At 42.2% G+C, this 21,713-nt stretch overlaps 1 protein-coding gene and 1 long non-coding RNA gene across 11 annotated transcripts in view; one reads left to right on the forward strand and one right to left on the reverse strand.

The window, feature by feature from the left end:
* Positions 1–200: 200 nt before the first annotated feature.
* LOC119149819 lies at positions 201–19,337 on the forward strand. Its single transcript, XR_005104870.1, has 3 exons — positions 201–276; positions 378–433; positions 19,274–19,337. It is a non-coding gene; the product is annotated as an uncharacterized LOC119149819 (long non-coding RNA).
* Positions 17,807–21,713, reverse strand: part of LOC119149818 (SAM and SH3 domain-containing protein 1-like) — a 570,327-nt gene continuing 566,420 nt past the window's right edge. For all 10 annotated transcript variants that reach the window (XM_037391573.1, XM_037391574.1, XM_037391572.1 and 7 more), the window contains one exon: positions 17,807–21,635. In XM_037391573.1, the coding sequence (XP_037247470.1) occupies positions 21,375–21,635 (261 nt within the window). In that variant the 3' untranslated portion in view covers positions 17,807–21,374. The remainder of the gene's footprint in view (positions 21,636–21,713) is intronic.

Consider the following 21,713-nt stretch of genomic DNA (forward strand, 5'->3'; position numbering starts at 1 on the left):
TTCATAAACTTATAATTGGAGGTCATCTCAGAAGACAAATTCCTCACAGCTTTCCAGAGCCCCTGGGCCTGCGAGGCGGCGGGCTCCTGGGGAGAGCTGCTGGGGCCTATCTGCAGGAAACGCCTGGGCTGGGGAGGCGCTGAAACATCTCTGGGGAACGCCAGGGCCGTGCTGGGTGTGGGAGCATGGAGCAGAAAGGGTGAAGACTGGAGCAAGCCCCAGGAGCCAAGCAGAGGGGCACAAGTGTAGCCACACCTGTAGCTAGGCTGGGTTCGGGTAAAAAAAAAAACCAAAGAGAATTAAAAAAAAAAAAAAAAAAAAAGGTGGGGGGAGGAGAGTGGCTCGTCTGATAAGTGCTGATTAGCTCTTCCTTGCAGGGAATTCAGAGGCTCTGTCTGAAGTAGGGAGGGGTCTCTGAGCTGCTTTTGCAAAGGTAAGATCTTTCATGAGTATTCAAACCCACAGCCTCACCCAGTGCAGGACGGGGGTCTCTGCTCGAGGCAGCGTGAGTACCCTGAGGGGGGCCAGTAAGCATGGCGTGACTCTAACTGGGTCATGCTAAACCTTCTTTCCCAAACCAAATGTTCCCTGGGTGTTCATCAACTGCTGTGGCTTCAGGAGTGATGGTTTTCCGTGTTCAGTTGTATTTCTTGGGGAAACTTCTGTATTTTGCCCTTGAAAAAATGAAATTGTGTTTTGTTGGGAAGCAAAGTTTTGTTAGGAGCTGAGGGAGTGCATGGGTCATTATTGTCTTGATGTGCTTGATGCAAAATGTGCTGCAAGGGGCAACAGATTGCTGGCCTTCCTCCCTGTGGGGGAGTTTTCAGCTTGGGTCTCCAGATGGATTATTCCCTTTTTCTCCCTTTTTTATTTTTATATGTTTCTTTCCCACCCTGTCCTCTGACTCCTTAAGCTAGTGGATTATCACTCAGCTAAAGCTAAAAGACTTCATTGCAATTTAACTCTTTCCGGTTGTCCAAGAAGTGGTAGAGAGCTCAGCAAGTTTTTCTCTCCCTTTGCAACCTGTTTTATTTCACTTGTGTAATTCCTTAAATGACCTCCTCCTCTTGTCTGTGCTCTCTCCTACTAAGTTTCTATCTTCTAGATCTGTTTTTTCCCTTTGGTGGGAGTTTTTCTCTCTCATATGTGTATGTGTGACTCTGCATATACTAACAGTAGGTTTCAGTGCTTTGCAACACAAGGTGATTTTCCCTGCATTACAAACACGCATAAATGTTCTTGTTCTGAACCGGTTTGATCTGTGCTTTCACTCAGCAGAGTAGTAAGAAACTATTCTGCTGAGTAAGTGCCCATCTATTTTCAGGCAGTCAACTTTAAAGAGGAAAAAAGTTGGCAGATGTTTCATTTATTAAATCAATGTCAGTGCAGTTATGCTTTTAAAGGGGTGAGGTCTTTTATTGGAGTGGGTGAAATCTGCCTAGTACAAGCCATCAGAGTGTTGTCACAAATTGTTTATAAGGGGCAAAGCCAATGTGAAGAATTACTGTGTGATTAATGACCACATTATCATCTTTAAGCTATAAACCAAACCATTCCCTCCTCCCTTAGGAAGGAAGGTGTCATTTATCAATCACTACAGCTTCAAGGTGTAAGAGTTCAAGATGATCTGTGGTGATGCAAGAACACTTTTTGCACCATGCTGAACCTGTAGGAAGTCATTTCATTTTTATTTGGAGGTTAAGAAGCAACTGAAGCTTTATCACAGGTCTAAGGAACATACATATATTGTTTCCGGTTCACTTAAATGCCAGTAAACAGGGTTGTGCTTACAATAAAAATAATAATTTTTGCAGCTATGGCATAAGGCAAAGGAGACTAGGATAGTTCACACCACTGAATAAAACGTAATGCCTTCTAATTAGGAAAAGGCATGCAGCTGTGAGATGTGGGGGACTAGCCTCTTGCTTACCCTTGCCAACAGCACAAGGGGAGAAGAGGTTTAGTTCCCATCGACTGCCAGCAGTTATTTCTCTCTGTGTTGTGTAATTGGAGGGAGGGTGCTTTCAAAGGGGAGGAGGAGACTTGTGTCACAACATGGGTGAGGGCTACACTACTCTTTGGTTTTGTTTTATGGCTGTTGTAGCTCCAGGGAGCATGAGACCATTGACTTCAGCCTAGCCTGAGCTATTGGTGGCTGTCAATTCTACCATCCCTTATCTTAGGAAGATTTACCAGAGCATCATTTCTCTAAGTCACTGCCTAGAAGTGACAGCACTTGTAAGCAGATGATGATGAGTTACCTGTGGGAATTATTGCTCCTACGTGTGTTGGAGGGTAATATCTACCTGGTAGCAGGTGGCTGCATGAATCCTGTGAGAGCAAAGGGACTAGAGAGACTAATCTTCATCCTGCTTTTCCTGCCCTGCAACAGCTTGATTTTTGGTGGGATGGCTTTGGGGCTAGTACAGTAAACATGCTGTTTGTATTGCCCGTTCAGTGATGTGCTTGAACACCACTTTTGCTGAAACAAGAGGCTCTGGGACATAAGAAAGGAATGAAAAGGAGGGGAAGTGTAGCGCTCTCCTATGCAGAAGTATCAGTATCAGTGATGATATGCAGAAGATGAAGTATCAGTGCTGCATGTTCTCTCTGTTCCCCTCTGCAACACTGGATCTCCAAAGCTCTCCATCAAATACACTCCTCCAATGCCATCTGTTTACCTTTTCACAAAAGCATCTATCAAGGTCTGCTTAAAACCAGAATATGCTGTTTGACGAGACCTGGTCTAGAATATCAAAGGAACAGGCTGGTAGAGCCAGAATGCTCTCTGGAGATGGGTACAGTCCCCTGGTGAGGAACCTCCATCCAACTTCAACTTCAACTTCTGCCAGCACTCACAGATGCTACCCCCACCAACAAGTGCTGCCAAATACCTGGATAGACAGCACTTCTGCTGCTCTAGTGATACTCCCCCTCTCTTACAGTAAGTACCATGCACCCCATCCTGCCTGCCAGCACTCTTCAGGACATGCTCAACAGCCTTAGTGCTGGGAACCTATTCAACATGTTTTAAGAAGATAGTTCTTTAAAAATAGAAAGGAAAGCAGATTTTCTTGTTTCGTGGTGTGTAGGGTGGTTTTTTTTTTTTTGGTTTGTTTTGGTTTTTTTAAGTCTCTTCTCCCATATGGACATGTTGAGTAAATAACTGTAAAAACAATGTTCTCTTCTCCCCTTGCTTTCCACTCTAAGAGATTTGTTCAGAATTTAATCTGGTCAAAAAAGCCAAAAGTATCCAAGGTTTCTTTCCCACTTCAGGAAAGTGTAATCTTCTACTGGCAACCCACGAAATCATTCATCTGTCACTTATCATCATGTTTCATGAAGCTGATGACATTTCAAGCACCTCTTTTTATGGAATGTGGAACAGAACTAGTGAATTTTCTATATCACTCACTGAAGATTTCAGACAAGCACATACACAGAAAACATGCCAAAACACAACAGCTTTCATTTAGTTACTTCTATGAAATAATATTTTATTAATTTTCTGTATTGTGAAAAAATGCTTTCACAAGAATACAGAAGACGTACAATGTTCTTCTAGTACTAAAATATGAAATGTACGTGGTTTTGCTTGGAATTTATTGAACCTTACCATAGGACTCATGCTTGGTGGTGGTTTGGGGTTGTTTTTTTTGTTTGTTACTAAATTGAACTTAAACAAACAAAACCACCAAGGAGGACAGACTCCTGTAACATCTAGGAGTTAGTCCGTAGCCATTTGAATAATTAGGTGTTTTCTGGTGTGCTTGATGGTCCTCTTCTTCCACTAGGACCTGACGGAAGAATGCAAGATGCTGTGTTTGTGCACATTTACATTATTTTGTACTCATTTTTTCCATAGTCCAGACGAGTGGTAACAACACAGATTTAGCTACAGTGGTCAAATATGAAATACTATGTATATATTATTACATACATAGTACATATTTACATTATATGTACTATGCCTACATAGTACACAGCCTCCTCTGCCCCACCCAGAGTAGGAGAGACTGGCATGATGCAAAAGCATGGATAATAGTGAAAGCATTTTGCACAGGCAGATATCCAGGAGGCTTTGTTAGGAGAATGGCTGGCACTGAACTGCAGGTGATGAGCCCCACGAGTGGGCAGCTGGTGCTTAGCCTGGCCCCGTGGCTGGGGTGCAGAGCTGCTCACGTTGCTCTGTGCTGTGCTGTTCCAGAGCACCGGGCAAGCTTTTTGGCTCTGGTGTGGCTCCTCGCTGGGTGTAGTAGACTCGGCTCCTAGCTGAGTCCTGACCTGAGCTACTGGGTTGCCTTTGTGTCAGGTTCCCAAGTCTCTGTGTTGTGCTGGTAACCTTTTTGCCCAGGACTCTTGCCAAGGGCATCTCCAAAGCTGAGCAGTGCAGTGTTAGTGGGACAGTTGCAGGAAATGATGCCATCTGTAACTTAAATATGTAAAACCACAGGAATTTGGTCTCTAGAGTGTTGACATACTCTTCTAGAAGTAAGGAACTGTCTGTTATGATCATACTGACTTTTCGTCTTGATACCATACTCAATCCTTCTGGAAATTTATGATTTTTGAATATATAGATCAACGTGTGTGTGTATATATATATATATATATAAAATGGTGTTGTCATGACCTGTTGCCCAGATTTCAGAGGGTAGAACTCAGCTATGAAATCTCTGCACGTTACTCAATTTGTGCATCTAATGCATCGTTTCTGTAATGCTTGTATTTGTGTGCTGTATATAATAGGGTTTTGGGAACCATATTCACAAGTTAATGACATATGCAAGATACCATATAGTATAGCAAACTGAACAAGAGATTTAGTCCCCATCTTTATCATGTGGTGTACCTGAGCCTAAATATAGAGACTAAACCACCGATCACGATATTTTCAGATCGATGTTTGCAAGTGTACATCTTTACTTTTCTTGGCCACCAGTTCTACATTGTAAATGCTGCAAAAATTCACTTGGGGCTCCCGCATGATCCAGCATTTGCTGAAGGCCAGTCCTCTCTTCCCTTTACCTGAGTAAATGCTTTATACACTCTGAAAGAGATGCAGAAACAGACTCCCAGCTCAGGGAAAGACACATATTCTGGTCCCCTAGGAAGAAGTCCTTCATCCCCAGTACTGCTGTATCTAGATAAAGAGAGATTATGGAGCAATATTGCAATGCAAATCCAGATCACCATGTCTAATATTTGAAAATAAACCTACTCAGATATATTTTTGATTAAACACGCCCTGGTAAAAAGGCAAAACATCTGCAGAATATATTTCATTTGGGTCAAACTAAGGTGAATACCACTGAGGTTGTGGAGTTTTGTACTTTGTACAGGAGTAAAGCCATATTCAAAGCCAGCTTCAGGAAACTTTCAGTAAAATCAACACAAATGTTAATTGTTGAATTTGTTTTTCTCCCAGAGGAAAAGCAGATAAGGGTTCAGGATAAGTAGCAGTGTGCTAGCTTTAAGGAAAACAATTCAAGAAAATCTATGGAGTAAGATGAGAAATAGAATTGATGTGATTGCTGCCTGTTGGCTGGTTTATGTTTAGATCTTTTCTGAAAATAATCTTTCTGGTTTATTGTGGCTGAATGTTTCTCCCATTGCCATTTAAAAATTGAGACAGACATTAAAAAACACATAAAAATCAATGACATATGCAAATAAAAAGCCAGCATAGGGGTCTAGCACGCTTTTGTAATTAGCAGCTTTTTTAGTTAGAAAGGACATTGCTTAGTCCAATATAGAATACATACATACTGTATGCATTCTAACATGTAGCTTGGCACTTTGGATAATTTTCCATTAATGACCCAGGTGACTTATCTAAGCTCCACCTCCCATGCATGCTTTATTGCTTCTTGTTATGTCTTTACACTTTTTGTCACTGAAGTTCACAGTATACACTGGAACATCTGTTGCCAAAATAAATAATTTTCATCATGGTGTATTTAGTGATATAAATGGGTTTGTAAAGCTCAGGTGCTAATGCCAAACTCATTTACATTTATTTTGGGCATTGTAAGCAATAGAACTGTGCATTCTGTTTAGCAAGTGTGTGACAACTTAGGTTAAGTAAACAAAAAAACTCTGCCAGGCACCCCCACTGCAGCCATGGCAGCCCCAGCCTCTCCCAGAGATAGGTGCTGGAGGTCTGGTGGTGGCTGCCGCAGTTGCTTCTCTGATTTGTGCAGTCACCTTGGCCCTGAAAAATTAGTAATTGGAATAACAGTGAGAAAGTAGATGTCTGCAATTTGTCTGCACTGAATGGGATGGATAGTTTCTCTGCTTGCTGCTTCACGAGGTGTTAGTAGAAAGCTGGAAGGGAAGGACAGGAGAGCAAAAGGTCTGAGTCACATTTGTGTCACCTGCTGCACAGCTGCTTAATTCACCAAAGCATTCCCGTGGCCACCCTTGCAATGAAAACACTTCTGCTACCTTTCCTTCTCATCAGGTACTTCTAGCTTTGTCACAAACTTCATTATCACATGGAAGGAGAAAAGCAGCATCTGTTTAAGGTCATTTATTAACACTAAGCTTCATAAATTGTATATGAAAATGGAGTGTCAGCCAGGAGAGATCATTCCTCAGCTGCTGCTGTTGGCATCAGTTGAAGTTTGAGAAGTCCTATGGAGTAACACAGTAGTGAGCTGCGCTGTTTTTAATGGAAATGTCCTTTACTCTCATTTCACTTCTCACAGGCTTCTGGACAATTAAAGTGGGGTCTGAGGTACTGCAGATTGTTCTTAGCCAAAAGAAAAGCAATCTCATATTTGACAACTGTAGCTAAATCCATGTTGTTACCGCTAGCCTGGACTATGGAAAAAATGAGATACAAGGAGGAAAGCACAAGCTGCACCTTCCAGTCTACCAGTAAGCCTCCCAAATGCGTTAACATAGGAAAGCTGTGTTAGGTCAGACTAAGGGTCTATTCAACTCGGAATCTTTCCCTCAGAAGCATCCTGAATTATGTTTGTGGGAAGAGTATGAGACCTTTTCCCCTTTACACTCTCCCAGCTGTCCGTGGTTTAAGTGTGTCCCGATGTAAAGCCGACATTCACACCATAATCCCTTTAGCAGCCATAAATGAAGCTATATTCCACAATTTCTCCAATTCCTTAATTCTTGTGGTCTCTGAAGCAGCTTGCTATAAGAAATGCCACAATATAACTATGTGGTCATGAACAATTATTTCCTTTTGCTGATTTAGTATCAGTGGTTCACTGTGTTGTGAAGACCCTGAGCAAACTGTTCTCCATTCACATTTTCCCTCACCATCACCATTTCACTGCCTTTCATACTATCCTGCCTCAGTCTCTCCCTTCAGACCTCAGAGTTATTTAGTCTCTCTTCGTCTGAAAGCTGTGCTGCACTGAACATCCCTGTCCTCATGCTGTACTGCGTATAATTCCAATGCGGTTTTCTGAGACAGTAGTGACCTTAATGACATCTGGTAGGCAAGATGCAGGTAAACACATAAACTCCAGAGCTATGAATTTAGGAGGAAAGTTATTCAATCAAATATTACTGTCTCTGATAACTGCACTGAAAGAACAGTCCCCCCTGCTTTGCTGGGACCCACGTCTGCCTTACAGCAAGTCCAGAAGTGTCCTCTTGGACACTTCCAATTGTGCCAAGGCACTCCGAGACTTGCCCTAGGACAGAGTGAGGTTTGCCCAAAACATGTGCCACGCTAAAGAGGTGCCTCTTCAACAGCACGTGGTTGGACTGCTTGGTAGGACTAGTGCTACGGAAGGGGGAAGAAGAGGGGCAATCATTGGGGTGGGAAGAGTGGAGGCTGAAATAGGATTGATCCCGTGAAGGGAAAGTACTGAGGGAGAGGGTAATAACAGTAGCATGAAAGAAAATCGCTAGGGTCATTGGAGCTCTCCTGGAAGAATTAGAAGAGGACAGCGTACAGGGAAGTCCTGTGTTTGGGTTGGAAAAGTCTGCCTTTTTTGTCCTCAAGACACACCGCTAAAGCCAAAGGTTGTATGGAATAAATAAGTGTATACACAGAGCCACGCTTGGGTGATTATATCAAGCTGTATGCTAGACTTCATTATGGCACCAGGACCAGCAATAGGTTGGTTTATCATTTTGATGAATCAAGATGGGCAGAAGTGCCTTAGTTCAGGGCTGCCCAGGGAAGTGTATTGCGGAGTATCACTATGTTTTGTTGTTGTAAAGGGAAAGTAACAAAACTTAAAAGAAATAACGTGTAAGCTTGCCTGTAGTGTCTGAATAAGATTAAAGGATTTTGCAAAAAACAGTTCACAGGCTTCTCGTTCTCCCACTCCCTCTGCAAAAGGCTTTGGTTTCTACAAGACATAGCTGGCTATCCAGGCTAATTGCTTGGCTATCTGTACCACAGCGGGGGTATGAGCTGACTCAGGATGAGGCGATGGGAACATGAATGCTCATTTTCAGACAAATACAAAGTAGCCACTGGCAGCAAGATGGTGATAATTTGCTGTTAAGTCCAGATTTCTAGATCCAATGTCTAGATTTCTAGACAGGGAAGTGTTCAAGCAGACACCGGACTTTCCCCAGTTTTGCATCAGGCAGCTGACAGGGCTCTGAGCCACCACCAGTGGGCAGGGGAAGAGGTGCCGGCTGTGGCACACCCCTCGCCTGGACACCTGGCTGGGAGGGGGTTGTGGTGGCACCCGGATGGCAGAGTTGGTGGGACTGGGGGGGTGCGTGGCTGGCTAATGTGTGGTATTGGTTCTTGTAGGAGCTACAAGAGGCAAGTAAAAGGGCATGGCATAGAGCTACCTGAAATGTTATTGAATGACAGCGATTTGCAGAGCTTTTCTCTTTTGATACTACTCAGAAAATTTATTGGACAAAAGGCTTACACTATTACTTCTGAGCTTTCTCTTGCACACTGTCTCTCAGAGCTCTGCTTGGAAAATTCCCCAGCTCCCCACCCTATTTGGCTTTTTCTCTTTGTTTTCAAGAAATACAGTCCCATCAAGATGGAAAAATATCCAAACTGCGGCACAGAAAATTCAACCAATAGACTGATCTCCTGACTTGGAGCCTGGAGGATAACTGTACCAATAGCAAAGTGATACATTTTTTTCCCCCCTCCCAGTCATACAGTGATTAGCACTGAGATTTGCCTCTGTCTTAAGGGTTGCTACAAAGTGGAATACAATCAGTCAGATGGTGTGGTGATCTTTAGAGAGATACAGCATACCCTGTATGAGAGGCAGAGAATAAAACCAACAACGTGCTTTATTTTCAAGGAAAGAAGATTAGCAGAAATGTACTTTCTCCTGAAAAAGAAACCCTCAAATTAGAGTGAAAACCACTGTTCTAATAAGCATTGGTGTTCACCCCTGGGAGGCTGGGCTCCGCTGGTTATTCTGCTGACTGACCTGTTTTCTCCCCTAAGAAAAATAATTCAACTATTTAAGAAAGAAATTTAAGGAAAAATATGTAATAACAACAATAAGCCCTCAGCTGTACTTATTCCTCTTTTGTCATTGAGCACTTGCTGCCTCATTGCTTTAGGATCATGGCTATTGGCAAACTCTGGGTCTCATCACTGCTGTGATTTTTATTTACTTGCTAAAATGTAACCTGAACTAAGTTAAATGATGTGAAGAATTTTTTTATTTTGTGCTGAAAATGGTCCAGTTTAAAGTGAGTCTTAATGCTGGCTGCAGCCACTGTGCACCACGCAAATCTGTTCAGCAGATTTGCCGTAAGGCTGCAGGATCTGAATGGGATGTTCCCCAAAATGCCTTTCTCCTGCTGCACCAGCCGAGCCTTGGCAGCAACGAATGACTTAAGTTGTCTTGATTGAAATGCTCATAGCTGTGGTATTCAGCAGAGAGGAACAGGCTGGACAAGCACCTTAACAGGTGATCTAATGACAAGGTAAGCAAGAAGAGGTGGTGAGGGGAGGAGGAGGAATGAAAATACAGGACGGGCACAGGACAGATGTAAAGAAAGATGGGGAAGAGGCAGAGGTGCAAATGGGCAGAAGGATTCCGAAGAGCTGTGCTGTCTGGAGTGTGTTCTTCTTGAAACACAGTCGACCTTTCAATAATCTTAATCTGTCTTTTTAAACAAGGTATATGGTTTTTTTCGTATTTTCTATGTCACAGGCATGACTCAAACCAGCCTCACCTAACACAGCCACAAACCCATTCTTTCTGTTGCTGTACATATCTACTTTATTTGATATCTGCCCCAAAATTCCTCAGTTATGCAGTCTACAGTCCTATAGATTTTTCATTTTTTCCTCTTTTAAATCTGCCACCTGGACAGTCTCTTAGTGCGGAGTCAGGTTTGGCAGCAATTGGGAGGAGCATCCTGTAGGAAACATAATCAGTTCATCAGAGGCAGTTGTAGAGCACTAGGTAGGGTGAGCTAAGGCTGTACCATGAATTTTAATTCTTCCCTCTATCTTCTAAGAAAATTTGACTTCATGGCCTTAAAAAAAAAAATAATTGGAAGGCAGCAAGAGATTACTGTGTATTAGCAGGCCTAAATACACAGATTCATTATACAGGCAAAATGAGATAGAGGGAGAAGGTTTTAGATATTTCATTTTAATTTGCCTTTGGTATAAATTCTACTAGCAGTAATTTTATCTCTCAGTAATAATACTATTTAGCTATCCAGTAGCCATTCTTACAAACTGGTAGACCACGAGGGTCACACACATACAGAAGTTCAGGACTAAGAAAGCTTTTATCCTTGGCAACATTTTTTTTCTGGCTGCTTATCTAGTACTTCCAGCTTTAAATGGACCTTATGCGCTCATTTTGAAGAAACATTAAAAAAAATTTTTTGAAGTGCCTCACTCTCAAAGTTATGTATATGTGGTCTAACTTTGAAGATAGTGAAGACTAGAAGTTGTTTACTGTAACAGAGAAACAATTTTATAGGCCATCACAGACTTGTATTAATTGTGTAGAAGCAGGGAAAGTTAAAGCAGAAAATGCGCAGGCGAAGAAGTTCCCTTACTATGCAGCAGCCGTTTATTGGATTTTATTTCTTTATTCTCCAGTAGATGGCAATGCAGTACTTGGCCAATGTGAAGAGATGTCTCTGTCTTTAGTTGCGTATATGGGGGCTTTAGTTACATATCCCAAGTGCAACTTCGGACGGTGAATGTTATCCAAGTGAATCATTTGACTGGTGTTTTATTATACTGCTGGCCAGCATGAGACAATGCCAGAACAAATAAGATTTGAAAAGTGTGTGGAAATGGCAGTGCCTGTCTTTAAAGGCTGCTGGTTGTTTTAGTGATGACAGTTTCTTACACTGATGCTTTTAGAAGACTTGGGAGGTAAAAACGTAAATTTTGGTGTCTGCTCATTTGGAATTTTACTTGCTCTTGGAGCGGTGCAAATCCATTTCGTGTGTTTAAGGAAAAAATTGCACAGAAGTCCCCAAATTATCTCCCTTCTGTTTGACCTTCTCTCCAGACCGTGGCTGTGTGTCCTACACATCTGTGCCTCTTTGGCTTGTTTACATTGCTCCAGGGCCATTTCTGGGATTGTCACTGTAAATGCAAACCCGCAGAATATGTCAGGTTTGGTGTGGACCTTGCCTCAGCTGATAGCCTAGCTATTCATCTATTCCACAGGTCACCAGAACCTTCAGCAGAGTTTGGGTATTACCCTCCAGAGCAGGGAGCTGGCTGAGGTATGGATTTAGGGGCACCAGAATGGTGCCAACAGGGGGGTTGGCACCAGCTGTGAGTGGCCTGATGCAGTGATGGCTGAAGTGCTCCTCATCTCACAGCTGTGTCCTGCCTCAGGGCTGCAGGCAGGGAGAGCCATAGTCCAGCTAGGTTACCTAAAGAGACGTAGGACATGTCCTTCTGTGAAAACGGGTGACAAGTCAGTAAGCGACAAAGTGAAGGCAGTGAATCAATACAAATTTAACTGTATGTTGCTCATATCTCTAAGTCCTTATAAGTTTTCTTCATAGTTTCATTTATACATTTGTTTTGAAGCTCTGTGATTTCTAGAAGTATGGATTGGTATAGGCAAAAATGGCCTTTTGTCAAATATTTGACCTTTCCATTACAGAGGTGAAAGCAGCAACACTTGCAGAACAGTTTACATTTTCAGAGCCCTGTACCAACATCAATTACTGTTTGATTCCGCTTTGGAATGAAGGGGAGCTGGGACCAAATTGTCGGTTTGCATGGGGTGCAGATAATGGCACCAAGTGGCAGAGTTTCTATGTGAATGTGGTTCAGAGATGCTCATCTGTTTTTTGGCTAATGGGCTCAGTAGCAACAAGTGTGGGGTTTGTGATTTTGTGTACTTTTATCATTTGGATTTTGTTTGGTTGGTTTTTAAAAAGCCCTTTGGTTTTAGAGGTAGTTAATGCATTACTGATGACAAACTTGTAGCTGCTGTCTTCTAAGTGAAGCCAGTGAGCAGAAATTATATGCCTGGGAAAACTATTTTGTGTTTCCACTGCTGTGTAAGAAAGGATGAATCAGACACTGTTGTGATTCGGAGTTAGTGACAGCCTGCTCAGAATAACACAGAAACAGAGAACGGTGGCCCACAGTGAGAGCCTGACGTCTTGCCTTGTCCAGTAGACACCTGTTCCAGGGGATAAGAGTATGTAGTTCCCACAAGTGTTCAGAAATAAAAGAGAATTGAAGAAGAAATTTCTCAATATATTTCTAGGTAGTTCCTCTTTGAAAAACATCATCTTAAACTAATTAATTAAATGCACGGCACAACCTTGTCTAATAGACACCAAATATACATCTGAGAATGTGAGACCTCTGTGTTCCCAGAAGGTAGAGATGCTGCTCTTGTTTTTATGACATTCGTCAGCTTTCCACTAGTTTTTTCATCCAGTCCTTCCTTCTTTCCCTCCTCTCTCTCCCAGTTATCCTCCTTACCGTCGCAGCTGTTCCATGAGTTGGTTGATCAGTTTTCCTCCCTCCTGTGCCCTAATGCAGCCCAAGCAAAGATATGCCAGGAATACTCTGGAGCCAGTTTTTCACTCGGGCTGCTCAGAAGGGCTGTCGTGCTCGGGTGGCTCAGGCATACCTTGAGAGGGCATGAAGGAAGAAGAGAGGCACAGCCCTTACATGTTATTCCCACAGCACACATGGGACTCAATGCAGAGGTAAGGAACACCATTAGGGGTGATATTGGAAATAACAGGAAACAAATGTTTCCTACTCTGGCACTGTGCAAACCTTGTACAAGCCTCAGGGTGCAACCTGACAGATCTTTGCAGTTTGCTTTAAATCGGATTTATCTAGATTTACTTCACTTATATCAAGAAGATGGTGTCTGTGGGATCTTGCTGTTATCCACTGTACCGCCTTGCTCTCCTGGACCTCCCATTGCTTGTGCCTCAGGACCCAATGCTCCCAGTAGAAACAACATTACTCAGAATTAAAAAGTGCATCTGGCCTGGATGCTTCTCTCAGTTACCTGACTGAACTGCATTTCTCTTCACCAAATAGCATCTCAACTTCACAGAACTTTACACAAGTGCTCAGCAAAGTAGATACACCTGGAAAAAAGAGCAGAAATAGCAGCTTGGAGGACCTCCAGCTGGCTGTTTTTTGTTCTCACCTCTGTTTCCCATTTGAATGTGGGATTTTTGTGAGGCCCTGACGAGTGTTGCATTAGCTGCATTTTCCTTGTGACACTTTACACCTCTGATGCTGCTTGCACAAGGGACCACAGAGCCATTTTTGTTTGTGCACACACCTAGATGAGCACCAAATAATGAGCTGGGGACCAGAACTTGACAAAACCTTAGCTTTGGTATTTCCATAGGCTGAACAACTAACACGACAGCAGGATGCAGGAGGGTGCAACTTGCAAAGATGCAAGAAGTGAGGCTGAATCTTGCCCTGCTATCCATGCAGACAAGCACAGACAAATGTGTTTGTATTATGTGTTCCTGGGCATGAAACACCTATGGCTGGGAAGCTTTGCCTGCAAGGTTAATCACCCTGTGTTGTAGACACTTGTCTGTTCTGGGGAGGCAGTTCTACACACTGACAGGTATTGCGTGGGAGTGTGGGCCATTGCCTTTAATGTTAACTCGCATGAATCCTCACAGACTCAAGTAGAAGCCTCCCATATTCCTGAAGCAAGACACAACTGACCAAATTGCTAAAATACACACAAAAGGGAAAAAAAAAAAAAAGGTAAGTTTTTGAGCACCTTCCAGAGGTTTTGCTATGTGCCAAGAGGCAAATTTTTGACTCGCACTCTTACATATATTAGAAAGCAGCCTGAAACCCTCTCCCTCGTTGTCATCAGGTTGCAGAGCAGAAAACTGAGAAGGCAGCAATTGGTCCCAAGGCATATTCTAAATCCAGCCCTCAGGGGCTAAAAAGAAGTCTCTCTCAAAGGGAAGAGGCTTAATGAATTGAGACAGCCTCTCATCTCTCATCTCCTTTCATTAGATGACTTTATTAAGCACATAAGGAGTTATTTGTGTAATTGCATTAATCTAAGCCATTCTTCTGCTCTTCAGAAACTGCACTGCTGCAAATCCAAAGCACCTTCTAGGATGCTCATAAGCAAGTGCAGCCTGTGCCGCTGTGTAACAGCAGTAGACCTGAAACAGGAGGAGAGCAGCCCTGCTTGTCACCATCAGCAAATATGGTCCTTCTCATGCAGCAGCTCCTGTGCATGGCAGGTAATTCAGTGCTGCTAAAAAAACCCAAAAAGATATATAGTGTTTGCTTATAGTTTCAATGTACTCGGCAGCATCACAGATCTTGATTTCAGATAGCCACTGTAACATATAAAATTGGTCACACCTCAGAGTGTAGTAGGTGATCCACAATATTGCCAATTCTTTTCTTTTTTTTTGGCTTTGTAGAACTGCTAAGACCTGAGTAGATCTGGAAGCTGAACTCACCTCAGGTCTCGGTACCAAGCTAGTTCCAGTGGGGACTCCGGCATATGGCCATCAGAGGGAAAGACGGGTTGTTGTAACACTGCTAGTAGTGTACACGAATGGCTCGTTGTATGGTTGAGGTGGCAATGCATTGTGTATTTTAATTAACATAGAACTCATGAGAGGCAATTCAGTTTCACCCTTCGAGGCAGAGAACTCGTGGAGGGGGGGTTGTTTGGCTAACTGAATGCAAGCCACTTAAATCAGAACTTTAAAAGTGAATGCTAGTATTAGGTAACAGCTTACCTGTGCTTCAGTAAAACATAAAAAATTAACTTAGAGTTTTAGTACCTGGTGAGTATATATTCAGTATCACAGGAGTCGGTGGAGCCAAAAAGCAAAATAAATAGTAGCAGATTGATAGTTTAATTCTCAAGTATGTCCCTTAAGGTAGGATTTGTGGATGTAAATACAGTCTTGTTTTCATAAACTTGCACAGCTGTATATGCACTTTGTGGCTACATGGAGAAATACAAGTTGTGGGACGTTCAGAGTAGCACATGCCAATGTAATGAATGTAGAAATTGTCAGGGACACAAAGCGCCCTGCCTACCTGGGATACGATCTGCCTTGGAAGAGTCAAGTCTAGAACCTCCAAGCCTATGCGGCAGTACTTGTCTCTGAGGTGGTGAAGTTAAAAAGACAGTTTCAATAAACAAAAAAGCTGTTTGAAGTGCAAAATTGTAATCCCAACTCACTTTTCCCTCCTACTCAAACCTGTCTAGTCTTGGAAGCAATTAATCCCAATGTTTGACCTCAGGCATCTAGAGTTTTTATGAACTCCAGCCACAGCAGCCTAAGCAACAAGGTTCACTGGAAATAAGACCTATGGCTTTGTTATAGTCTCACTCTTTTTGACAGTGTACTATTTCCATAAATGTCCTGAAAAGTTTTTAAGAAATAAGTTTTTGGGTGGCCGGTTGTTGGTTTGTTTTTTTTTTTGTGTGTGTGCGTAGAATATTTTATTTGTGTGTAAAGATTCTTTTCCTGCATGGAGCCAGGCCCAAACCCACTGGAAATCATAGAATCCCAGTAGTATCAGAGTTCTGGGGTCAGAGCTTGAACATCGCCAGTACACTTACATCTCTAAGTACAGTCATGCAGGGGTAAGTCCAGCATAAACAAACTGCGTTGCAGAATTGAAGGGAAAAAAATAATGATGTCTGTTCATGTAATGAAAGACTGTAGTACCTGCAAAAGGGCAAGCTTAAGAGCTAATAAGACTTTTGATTTATATTACTTCCTGCATGTTAAATGATTAACCTTTAAGTAGTCTCACGAGGTATATGGTGGTATATGTAACATTACATTCATAGCTTTTTAGTCTCCGTGGGCTTACGTGTGAACCTCCTGCTCAGACATAAAAGTTTCTTTTTTTGTAAGTATTATTAGTAAGAATTTTAACATGTTTCTTCCATGTCTCTTTCTGTGCAAACACTTCATTGGGGAGGGAGAACTTCTAGAATGAGGATAGGTATGGATGTGCCGAGGAGCGGTGCTTTTGCTTTTGGCAGTGGCCGGGGTGGTTAGCACACATTTGGATCAGACGAGCAAAATGCTGAGAGCAATGGATAGGGGCTTTGTGTTTCAGCTGCTCCCAAAGCAATCCTGGACCACAGCAGTCTTGGAAGGGAAGCAATACGCCTTCCAGCTGCAGAAAAGGCAAGCGCTCTGGCTTTTCATGTTCCACAGTGTTTGTTTTGTTTTTATTTCTGTTTTGTTACTTGAGAGACTCTTGGAAACAGCCTGCATCTGAGCCGGCGGCAGTTCCCAGGGGCTGGCCTCCCCCTCGCCAGCAGAGCAGTGCCCTCTGGTGCAGGAGCACAGCGGTGGCCTGGTCCTCAGCTGAACCGAGAGAGATTAATAGAGGAGAAAAATTAGAAGTTCACATCTGACACGCTACCTCATTCCCACGAACTTTCTGCCACGTTGTACAGTTCTGATGCAAGTGTTGCCTGAGAGGAACCGAAAAGTCAGCTGTCTGGATCCAGCCCAAAGGACAGATTTTTTTTGTTTGCTTTCTCTTTATGCCATTTCCAGAGTTAAGCTTCTGGTTAATGACAACTAATGCAGGCACAGTCCACCCTTGTTACTTAGGGCTAAATCCACAAAGGATTAACTTCCAGCTACGGTGCACTGTTGCCGCGTGGATGTGCCAGCACTCTGTGAGGTAGCTAAGCACACCCATTAATTATGCAGCAAACTTAACTAGACCAACAAATGGAACACACTATGCAAGATGTCGCTCAAGCGAGCTAGAAGGAATGCCAAGAGATATGTCCTAAGGTTCCTTTGCCCTAAAACCTGGACATTGGCATCTCATTACAGCCTGCAGAGATTACCTGACTGCTCGGGAGTCACCCCGCCCTCTCCAGAACAAGGCCCCTTGCCAACCCAGTGAAGCAGGAGCTGCGCTTGAAAGCCAGGTTTGAAATGCCATCTTGCAGGCAGGAGCTTTAACTACAACTCCAGAGTTGTTATATATACTTTCTCTGGTTCCACCATTTTTAAATTGTTTCATTCCAAAATGGAAAAGCTCCCGACAGGGAGACCTCTCATACACATCTCCCTGAGCCCAGCAGCTGGACATTCATGGGATATAAGAGACAAATGTTTAGACAGTGATGATTCACATCCCAGGCAATCACATTTTGAAGGCTCCTTCTAGTCCTGGATTTTCAGGGCTTTTAATTATTTTTTTTAAATTTTATTTTAATCTTTTTTTCTCCTGCTGCAGATGTGTTGAGAGTGCTTACGAGGTGAGGAACTGCAGGTTTGGTAAACTGGAGGGAGAGGGCCTGGGATTAAATAGCTGGATGCTGCTACCAGTAAAGAGAAGATGTTAGCTGAATTAAAAACAACCAAAAAAAGAGAGACCAAGGAAATTTATTTACTTTTTATCTATGAACAGTATGACATATAATTATAGACAGGTTTTGATACACAGGAAAACCCTTTTGTCAACCTTTTTTTTTTTTTTTTTTTGCTAAATGAAACAGCACAATAATCTTTACACATTCATATTTTGTTTTTTCTTTTTTTTTTTCTTTACAATACACAGCTTTCTTGGGTTGAAGCAAACTGCAGGACAAATTGAGTACTGGTATATTACAGCTACTTACATCATTTAAGAACAGCAAATGGAGAAAAATAAGTTATTTAAATATTGATTTCATATACAGAAAGTGCACCTTTGTTAGTTGTTACATAACTTGCTTGACAGTTTTGATTCCCCAGAGGGTGTCAATTAAAGATAAAAGTATCTTGGACCAAGAGTATTATTTATTCTAAAAATAATACAGTACAACTGCACAGCTGTGACTTGGTGAATCGACCACTGTTGCTGCTCTTAGAGATGATGACCTGTTTGAATAACGCAATGTTTAATGCTTCTGATCATGCTCCCAGTTTGCATTGAAAGCCAGGCTCGTAAGAGAGCACAGGCAACTACGAGCAACCTTGCCATCTGGGTGGTAACAGCGGGTTATTGATCGAAGCTTATGATTATGATGGCATTCAGTAATATTTTGGGCTTGCTGCTTCTATTCTTAAATAGCTGTTTGAATTACAATGGTACAATGGATAGATACTTAACATTGTTAGCCTGAGCAGAGCAGGTTAGGATTCCAGCAGCAGGTTTCTTCTGTGCTTCCCAAGAGTTAATGAGCAAACTTTTGTTTAGAGCACTGAATGGTTGCAAGAAGATGTAAGAGGTTATGGCTCCCATACTGCAATGCTCACCTGCTAGGGAAACTGCAGCTGGGAAGCTCAAACACTGAGAGAAGCTTAAGGCTTTTTTAGATTAAAATATAAACTAAAATTGTAACTCAAGTAAGACCACAGAGTACAGTCCTGAAACGAACAACAAAGCAACGATTAAAACACACCAATCTCAAACTGCTCACTCTAGTCCTGATGGGTGTGATTTGGCTTCCCTGGGCTACAGAATCGTTTAAAAATTACAGCCTTACAAAGAGTGTTTGGCACACAGGTACAGTTTATTCCCATAATTCTCCTTCTGTTATTAAGAGAGGGGAAAGTAATTAATATGGGAGAACTTTGTTATGTGACTTGCCTTCCCTGCCACATGAGGAAATTTGTTTCCTTTTTTGTTGCATATAGTCAGCTTGGACTTTTCCCTTGCTCAAATATAGCTGCTGTCTACTTACTTCTACTCAGTTCTAGCCTCCGCCAGCAATCCCAGGAAGTCTCAATACTCTTTCCGTCTCCTGCTTACTGATAGTCACCACGTAAGCCTCAGAGAGGCTTACAAACAAGAACAGACAAATCATCATTATTAAAAAGACATGATTTTTTGTACACTTTTTTTTTTTAGATTTTTACCAGCTGTGCAAAACACCTATGCTGTATATTTCCTGATGCTGCCACATAAGAACGTGCTGATTATCCACATACCCAGGAGAACGTTACAGAAACAGATCCAGAAGAGCTTTGAGAACAATTTCAAGTTACACCAGTGAATTAGTTGCCTTCACATGATGGTGTGCAGTAGACAGTGGTGAAATATGAAATGAGGAAAGTAAACCTAACACCTATCAATTCTACCAGGAGCCAAATTAATTATCATCTGCAGTAAAATGCATAGTTCATCTGACTTAAAACATGATCATGAAAGGACCATATGTAGTCAGGAATCCTGGAATAGCCACAATTTTTCATTCATCAATGTGAGACCATTTTATCAGGAAAAGTGTCATTATCTCAATATGAGGCTGTGATAACTGAGGCACCACACAGTGAGTGCCTTGTCTGTTTTTTTTACAGTTAGTTGATGTCAGAACTGATACTGGAAACAGCCACACATCCTGGCCTGTGCCCAGATTTCTTTACTCTCTCCCTTTACCTGCCAGAGGAAGCTTGCTTTGTCTTCCACGGGGCGTTTGCTCTACAAGAAGCTGAAGGACACACCATATATTGACCCCAAAGCAGAAGCTAGTTATGTGCTACTCATCATAATCTGTATTTGGTATATAAAACGTGTACCCATATAGAAAAATAAGATCTGTCATTAGCCACATATGCGAATGGAACGTTTGACATGGATTTAGGCAGGAAAATACTACATCATGGAAAAATGGTTCACCACATATGCCAGAACGATGCTCTCTCCCCGTGAGAGGTAACATTAAGACAGTCATGAGTGATATCAACTGTTGTAAAATCACAGTGTAATTCATGAAGTACTAGGATTTTTTTCCTCTGTGCAATGGAATTACAGGATCTGATGATTTCTATGGGACACAACTTGCTTTTTTGATGCATTTTATCTCCCACAAGTGAGTTTTCATTTGCAGAAACCCACTGTTTGGAATTGATATGGTCAGGATACCAAGTCAAAGCTGCAGCATAATGATTGACAATATAACACAGTACACAGAATATGATTAAAATGAAAAGCAGTTACATATATACAAGGCAGTATATCTTGGAACAGTTTAGTGACAACAGTAAATGCAGACTGTAGTGAACAAAAGTTAGCCTGACAACCAAAACCTAGCATAACCCTGCATCTGTAAAAGCATCTATACAACACAGAAGGTGTTATAATGAGGCATTTTATAGAAGCTACTTCAACCGGAAATCACCCTAAGTGCAGCTTGAGGGTGACAAGTTGAAAGAAGATTTGGGAAACATGAATACAGATAAGTGAACACTAGGTAACTGTTTAAAAGCTTATTTTAAGGCAAATAAAAAGCTGATTGCTAGGAAGCAGTTATAAAAATGACCTCAGCTCTGTACAAATAAAAAGAAGCTCTCTAACTCTCCGTGGGTTAGTTGCATTGGAGTGACAGAGATGGACCATACTGAAAACTAATTCCAGTCCATTAACTTTGGCCTAGCTAAAGGCTTTGTGGCATATTGGAACCTATACGAGGCAACAGCGAAGATGACTGGGAAGGGGGTTGTGTTTAGGTCTAGACTGCTAAAGTAAACTAAAGGCATTTGCCAAACAGCTTCTACTGGAATTTGCACCTTGGCTTGTGCCTGGTCTTTAGGACTGTCTCCAGGTACCTGGAACTTAGATGTACATAAAACCCCCGACCTAAAGAGTTCTCCATAGAAACAGGGCTTATTAGTAGTATTACTTTCACAAACTTGAGGAAAATGTGCAAGGGTCCCTTAATTCTGTGAAGCTGTCTGATTCTCAGGCCAACCCCATGCACTTTATGAAATAAGAATATTCTATGGGAGTGAAGGGGGAGGGAAGTACCACATCTGTGTTACCTGGTGGTTGCTTCTCTTCTTCAGTTGCCAAAGACAGCAATAGAAACATTTCATATCCTTTGAAGAAGATACCTGCCTGTCCTTGGGAGCCACTTCCTTGATCCCTTTAGCTATGTGAAGTAATTAGACCAATATTGGTGCAGGAAGAAGCAATGGATTCTCGATCAGGCAATGCTACATTATGGAGCACATTAAATTGCCTCTGGATCAAGAGGTTTGAAGAGTCTTGCCGCTGCCAGGAGCTTGCTTATGTGCCTTTCCTCTGTGATGCCAGCTTCTTGAAGGCAAGTTTGTGACAGAGAAGGCACTTTGCTCAGTGTGTTGAATCCTGCTTCTGTGAGCAGGCTGGAATACATAGGTAGACCAATGGAAATCAGCCAGTCAGATACAGAGGTGATAAGTCCTGGGGATACAGGTTTTCGGCAAATTTCAGTGAGCCCTCCACTTGGAATCTGTACAGTAAAGAAGAAAAAAAAAAAAAGAACCCTTAATGTTAAATGTAACTGCTTGTTTTACAGCAAGCCTTATAA

Source organism: Falco rusticolus, chromosome 6 (assembly GCF_015220075.1).
Source record: "Falco rusticolus isolate bFalRus1 chromosome 6, bFalRus1.pri, whole genome shotgun sequence".
Classification (NCBI taxonomy): domain Eukaryota; kingdom Metazoa; phylum Chordata; class Aves; order Falconiformes; family Falconidae; genus Falco; species Falco rusticolus.